At 60.8% G+C, this 6,455-nt stretch overlaps 2 protein-coding genes across 2 annotated transcripts in view; both read left to right on the plus strand.

Annotated features, from left to right (window-relative positions):
- Positions 1–992, plus strand: part of ZMIZ2 (zinc finger, MIZ-type containing 2) — an 8,173-nt gene extending 7,181 nt beyond the window's left edge. Inside the window, exon 17 of the mRNA XM_010563037.1 lies at positions 879–992. Coding sequence (XP_010561339.1) covers positions 879–992 — 114 coding nt within the window. The remainder of the gene's footprint in view (positions 1–878) is intronic.
- PPIA (peptidylprolyl isomerase A (cyclophilin A)) lies at positions 172–1,929 on the plus strand. The gene is made up of 4 exons (XM_010562926.1): positions 172–909; positions 1,018–1,106; positions 1,301–1,473; positions 1,612–1,929. The coding sequence occupies exons 2-4, from the start codon at positions 1,098–1,100 to the stop codon at positions 1,745–1,747; spliced, it is 318 nt and encodes a 105-aa protein (XP_010561228.1). The 5' UTR covers positions 172–909; positions 1,018–1,097; the 3' UTR covers positions 1,748–1,929.
- Positions 1,930–6,455: the final 4,526 nt, after the last annotated feature.

Here is a 6,455-nt window from a genome sequence, read left to right on the forward strand (position 1 = left end):
TCGGCCGGCGGGCAGCCCGGGCCCGTTAGCGCCGGCCTCGCCGCCGGGGAGGCCCCGCGCCACACCGGTGCGGGTGGGGGGTGGCCGTGGTGGCTTCTCCTGCTGCGGGATCGGGCCCGCGGCTGCCCGCGCCGCCATTTTGTCCCTGTCGTTCCCCCCCCCCGAACGAGGCTGCTCCTCGGCGGGCGGTAGCAGCCCCCGGAGTCGCCTGGTGCATCGCAGCGAGCCGCGTCCCCCCCACTCCCCCCAGGAGATGCTTCTGGGGCGCCCGTTGAGCTCCCGGGTCTCAGAAGGCCGGTGGGGAGCGAGAGCGGTGGCAAGCCAATGGCTGTAGGATTGTCACTGCTAAGGGAAAGCATTTAGCACCCCGCGAAGCGGGCAACCAGGGGTGTGAAGCATCTCTGGCACGGCCAGGGACCGCACTCCAGGAATTGCTGCGCTGCGGCTGTCGCAGAGCGCGTTCCCTGCCTGGCAGCGCCTCACCGTGCAGATGGCTGCTCGCCGCTCAAAATCGTCCTGGAGTAATTGGGAGGTGGCGTGTGCTCTGACTGGGAAGGCTCAAGTCAAATAGGTTTTTAATTTAATCCCAGCCTGCGGAACGAACGCGTGTCTGCCCTGCTGATGAGACGTGCGGCATATTTAAAGTCGTTTGGCTGCTGTGTCTGTTAGTTCAGTTTCCAGATGCCTCCAGATGAAAGCTTAAGGTGGGGAGTGCTCTGCGGCCACAGGCACTGCTGGGATCCACCTCCTGGAGGGGGTCCCTGGGCTCTGAGCAGTGAGGGAGGGGGCATCCCCCCGGGGTTGGGTGTGCTCCCGGGGGCGATGGCAATGGCCGGTCTTCACCTCAGCCTGACTAACAGCCTCTCTTCTCTTTACAGCTGTTTGCAGACAAGGTCCCCAAGACAGCAGGTTGGTATAGCAGCACTGTGACCACACTGCAGCTGCACCAAACCCTAGTGTGCTCCCTAACTCTGGGCAAAACGAGCCGTTGACCGTGGTTTTCCTCTTCCTTTGCAGAAAACTTCCGTGCCCTGAGCACTGGCGAGAAGGGATTTGGCTACAAGGGGTCCTGCTTCCACAGAATCATTCCTGGATTCATGTGCCAGGTGTGTGGCACTTCTGCCGCAGCAGGGAGGTGGGCGGGTGAGGAGATGGTGGCGCTTGCCATCTTGGTTTCAGAGTTGGGTGCTGGCAGATTTGGGGTGGGAAGGCGGCTCTGCCTGCCGTCTCTGCAGGGCCATTGCGCCTGGTTCCAGAGTCTTGTCCTGCGCCTGTGACCTGAAATGCCACTTCTTCACAGGGTGGTGACTTCACGCGCCACAACGGTACTGGCGGCAAATCCATCTATGGGGAGAAGTTCCCTGATGAGAACTTCATCCTGAAGCACACAGGCCCTGGCATCCTGTCCATGGCCAATGCTGGCCCCAACACGAACGGCTCCCAGTTCTTCATCTGCACTGCCAAGACCGAGTGGTGAGTCGGGGGCTGCAGGAGGGTGAGCTCAGGAGTCCCTGGCACCCGCCCTGGTGGGGAGGTGACACGCCAGGCCTGGTGCTGACATCCCCACATGGGGACGGCAGGTGCCAACCATGACCGGTGCTTCTCTTGCAGGTTGGATGGCAAGCATGTTGTCTTTGGCCGTGTCAAGGAGGGGATGAACGTGGTGGAGGCCATGGAGCGCTGTGGCTCCAAAGATGGCAAAACAAGCAAGAAGATCACCATTACCGACTGTGGGCAGCTCTCATAAACCCTCCTCTCAACAACTGACCGTTTCTTCAGCAGCCTGGGCACCGCACCCTGCTGCAGCTCGCCCTGTCCCACCCCGCTCCTGACTTATTGCTGCGTTTCTACTGGGTCTCAGCCCCATGTGCACGGTCCAGCTGGGCCGCGGTTACCTTTATGAGTCTAAATAAAATGAGTTAAACCACAGCGGCCCCCTTCTCTTTCTCCTTCCTGGGGTGGGTGGTGTGTGGGGCTGGTGGGGAAGGAAGGAGGGGGTGCTTGGGGTGGGGCATGAGGACCCCTGCACTGTGGCTGTACCAGGTCCTCAGTAGGGTCCAGAGTGAACATGTGTGGGCTGCTGGTTGTGGCACAGAGTTGATCCCTGGGGGCCTCAGTGCTGCAAATTGGGAAGAGACACCCCCCCCTCCCACTCCCTGTTCTCCACCCACTGTTGTGCGACCCCCCCTCCCCGCTGTGGGGCTACAACACCCCCCTCTCGGACATGGGAGGGGTGGTGCTCCCCACCTTTGGGTGCCTTGTGGATCTGGGTCAACAGGTGCCATTGGAGAGTGCTGGACTGTGCTGGGAACATGGGAATCCCAGTGGTCCCAGTAAGGGAGAGTCCAGGCCTGGGAGGATCCCAGTGCTCCCAGTTTAAGCAACCTGATTTGGGGGGAGCACTGTGTTTGGGGGATCCTAGTGGTCCCAGCTGGGGGTGTCCAGCTCTCCTAAGAGTCCCAGTTGGGGGTGGGGTGGTCGGTGCTTCCAGCTCTAGGATGACCCCAGTGTCTCCAGTTTGAGGGTGCCTGGGTAGGGGCAGACTCCAGTACCCTGTGGGCCCAGCAAGACAGGGCCTGGCCCCCCACCCTCCTGTGGGGTGCACCCACAGTGCCTGCAGTGGCACTGCTGCCTGCACCTCTGCCTGTGCTGAGAGGTACAACTCTGCCTGCACCTGACGCTAAACACCCTTACCTGCATGCACCACCCCATAGGCCCCTCGCCCTGCGTGGGGGCGTCCGTGGTGGGGCCCACTTTGGAGCTGGGCTCTGGCATGGGTGAGGTGCCAGAGCTAGCGCCGAACCCCGGTGCAGGCAGGGCTGTGGAAGGGCTGCAAAGGGAAGGTGAAGACCAGCAAGAGCTTTCAGGGCTGGCACCTTCCGTGTGGGACAAGGAGCCGGACGTTTGCCTTTTCGGGAACAGGCTCTGCCGAGGATGCGCACCGTGAGAGATTGCGTCTCTGGGAAAGCAGAGATTCCCAGTGCGCTTGTGCCTGTGAATAGGCTGCACGGGGAAGGCGAAGACCAGCAACAGCTTTCAGGGCTGCCACCTTCCTTGTGGGACAAGGAGCCGGACGTTTGCCTTTTCGGGAACAGGCTCTGCCTCGAATGCTGAGCTGCCAGGTCTCTGGGCAAGCACAGATCCGAATACCTGTTGTGCCTATGAATAGGCTGCCCGGGGAAGGGGAAGACCAGCAACAGCTTTCAGGGCTGGCACCTTCCTTGTGGGAAGCCGAGGTGGTGGGTGTCCTTTTGGGACATGGGCTCTCTTGAAGGCGAGGTGGTGGAGTACCCGCAGAGGTTGGTCCGCGCCCCCGCGGGAAGCCATCCTCTCCCGAATGGAGGCGACACGAGGGAAGCCTTTCTGTGCTGCACCAAGGCAGTAGGGGGAAGCCTTTCAGTGCCGTAAGGCGGAAGCTCGGGGGAAGCGATTCTGTGCTGCACCCAGGCAGGAGGGGGAAGCCTGTCGGTGTCGCACCGGGTCCCTGCGGCGGAAGCCTTCGAAGCGCCCGGGAGGCGGAGATGCGGGGTTCTTCTCGACCCCTCGATGTTTTCTCCTTCTCCTTCCGCAGCTCCGCGGGGTCAGAGGAGACCTCGCCCTTCCACATCTCTTGCGTCACGGCTCTCAAGCTCCAGGCCGGGGATCTCCCGGGTGCGGCAGCACGCTGTGCGCCCCGGGACCTCCTGTCAAGCTCGGGCCCAGGCCTTGCAGGGTGCTGTGTCTCTCTGACGTCTCTTCCTCGGCCTCCTTCGAGGTCTGAGGATCCATCAGGGATGCTCCCAGAGCCCGGCTGAGCCACGGCACGGGCGAAGGCTCCCGGCAGCTCTCCCTAACCACCAGTGTAGCCCTTGCACTGGCAGACCCCGCAGGGAAGGACTCCTGTCTGCTGCACCACTAGCCTTCCCTGCGCCCTGGCACAGCCCCACCGGTGCTCCCCGGGAAGGGGCACATGAATGTCACTGAGCATTGCTTCCCTGGCAGCAAGATCAAGACTGACCTCTGGCCTGTAGCAGCAAGTTCTGGACGTCAGGCGTGCCATCAGGCCCAGTTCTTCCTTTTGCTCTTGGATTTTCTTCATCGGGTCGCGAGGCAAACAGCTCTTCTCTGGATGAAGGTTCTGATCGCAGCTCTGAGAGCAAACTATGTTGAACAGCAGGCATTAAATGCAGGCGTGCTGCGATGGGTTGATGGAGGGAGGAGGTCCGTGTTGCAGAAGTTCCCAAATATCATCCCTTCAAAGAGAAAAGCCCAGGCAACAAGCAAAAGCAGACACAGACTGACACACAAGTTACACTGAGCCAAACCAGAATACACTCAGACCCTCGCTCCTTTGGGACTGCTCAGCTGAGGGTTTCCCAGACTGGACAGTGGCCTGAAACTGGGGCAAAGCACTGCAATGTGACAAACGCCCAGAAAGTTAAGTTCTTGTTTGGTGAAGTCTGTATCACAGGCCTTCAGCTCCGATGGAGGTGAACAAACACCACTGCCCCCCTCCCTGGCCTGGCAACCCTCGCCTGCCCCAGCCCCCCACCTCAGGGTGCTTCCAGCGTGGTGGCAGTGATACTGGGGGACACCAACCCCTCCTGGTGGGGACTGGCGATGTCCCCCTCTCTGGACCCCAGGAGGAAGCAGGATGGGGTGGTGGCGGTCCTCCCCCTCGGCTGCCAGAGAGTCCTGGGACCCTTCTCAGGAAAGAACTACAGAGACTTCAAAGGAGACGCCTCCAGAGAATCCCCTGAACAGTTGCCCAGAGGGTCCTCTGAAGGATCCCCTGGAAAGTCTCCTGCTGAGCCCCCTGCAGATGCCACTGCTGAGTCCCCTGGCCAGCCCCGCAGCTGCCCCCAGCCTCACCTGCCCTGCATGGTCCAACTGGTGGAGGAGGCGCTGCAGAGGCAGCCCTGAGGGGTTTTGACCCGCTTGCTGCTGCCACTGGGCATTGTTTCCTGCCGGGTGGTGCCTAGATCGGGAGAGGGGGACGGCAAGAAGGACCAGCGCCCTGCACCGGCCAGCACCCCCAGGACGCAAGAGACCTCCCCACGGGACAACATGCCACCAGAGAAGAAGAAGATGGTGGTATTCTGGGTGGCAAAACACTCAAAAACCCTGTGGGAGGGGAAGCCGGACAGAGACGGTGTGGCAGTGGGCAGCAGCGGGCAACAAGTGGGCGGCAGCAAGCGCAGGGCATCTGAGGACACCAATGTGCCCATCTTGGTGCTTGAGCGACCCAGAAGCCCTGGGAGTGCCAGGGGACAAAGGGCCCTGTGCCCACCCATCCACCCCACCCACTGCTGATAGCATGGATCCCTGCAATGTGCCACCCCAGGACAGGCTGCTGTGCAAAAAAGTCCAAGCCAAAACGCCGCAGGGGCTGGGGATGCCCCGCACTGACCTGAGGGCATGCTTGCGGAACTCCATCCTGAGTTTCCACCCACTGGGGCAAAGAGTGAAGGTGGTGGGGCTGGTGCGCCAACCACCCGACCTGGAGCCCCAAGCTGACCCAAGCATGCCCTGCTGCATCCCCAGGCCCCTGCTGGCCAAGCCCCTGGCTGAAGGAGATGGCACTGGTGGTGGCATCAAGCAGCAAGGTGCACACCAGCATGGCCACCAAAGCCAAGCAGCCAAGCTGGCTGTGACTGTCGCCCACGGGGGCAAATCCCACAGGAGGGGCTGCCACAGCAGCTCCACATGCTGCCACAGCTGCTGCACCCTCCCGCCGACTCCATGCTATCCCTAGGGCCCTGGGGGGGCCTTATGGGTGTGCCCACCCTGCTGGAAGAGCAGGACGAGTCGGTGCCCATCACTCTCGAGCTTGTTGTCTATCCCAGTGTCCTGCTCACCATCCCTCGCTTTTTCTCTGTATCCCATTTTCTTGCTCCATGTCCCTCACATGTTTTCTGTATCCCTCAATCCTTCCTCCTGCCCTTCCTTCCCCATGCCCTCCGGCCTCTGGCCTGCTGTTTGTCACAGGTTTGTCTTTCTCCCGCTTTCTGTCCGGGTTCTGTCACTCTCTTTCTCTCTCTGTTCCTCTGTCCTTCCTCCAACCTGTATTTTCCTCTCTCTGTCCCTCTGCTCCTAATGCTTTTTTCTCCATCTCTCAGTCCTGCTCCCTTCCCCCTCTTCCCTCTCTCTGTCTATCTGTTCTGCTTCCTCTCCCTGGTTATTCTGCCTTTGTCCCTCTGTCCGTCTGCCTGTCTCATTGTTTCTAGTTATAGTCCCCTGTCCAGCCAGCTGTCCTTTTTTTCCTTTCTCCCCCCTACTCTGGCCCTACTTTTTCTTCTTCCATCTCTGTCCAGCAGGCCATCACCGTTTTTTGCCTTCTCCATCTCTTAATCTGCATCCGTTCTGCCCCCCCCGCCCCAGTCTCTCTGCTTTTTGTCTCTCCATGTCATGCGCTCTGTCCTCGTCTTTCTCTCTCTTTTCCTCCTTCCTTTTCCCTCCTTTTTCTCTGCATCCCT

The sequence above is a fragment of the Haliaeetus leucocephalus genome, unplaced genomic scaffold (assembly GCF_000737465.1).
Source record: "Haliaeetus leucocephalus isolate CR32 unplaced genomic scaffold, Haliaeetus_leucocephalus-4.0 Scaffold162, whole genome shotgun sequence".
Lineage (NCBI taxonomy): Eukaryota > Metazoa > Chordata > Aves > Accipitriformes > Accipitridae > Haliaeetus > Haliaeetus leucocephalus.

Excerpts from the sequence above, each read along its gene's own strand:
- PPIA (XM_010562926.1), top strand. Across the intron at positions 1,474-1,611 it reads TGCACTGCCAAGACCGAGTG|GTTGGATGGCAAGCATGTTG; the intron begins GTGAGTCGGGGG and ends CTTCTCTTGCAG.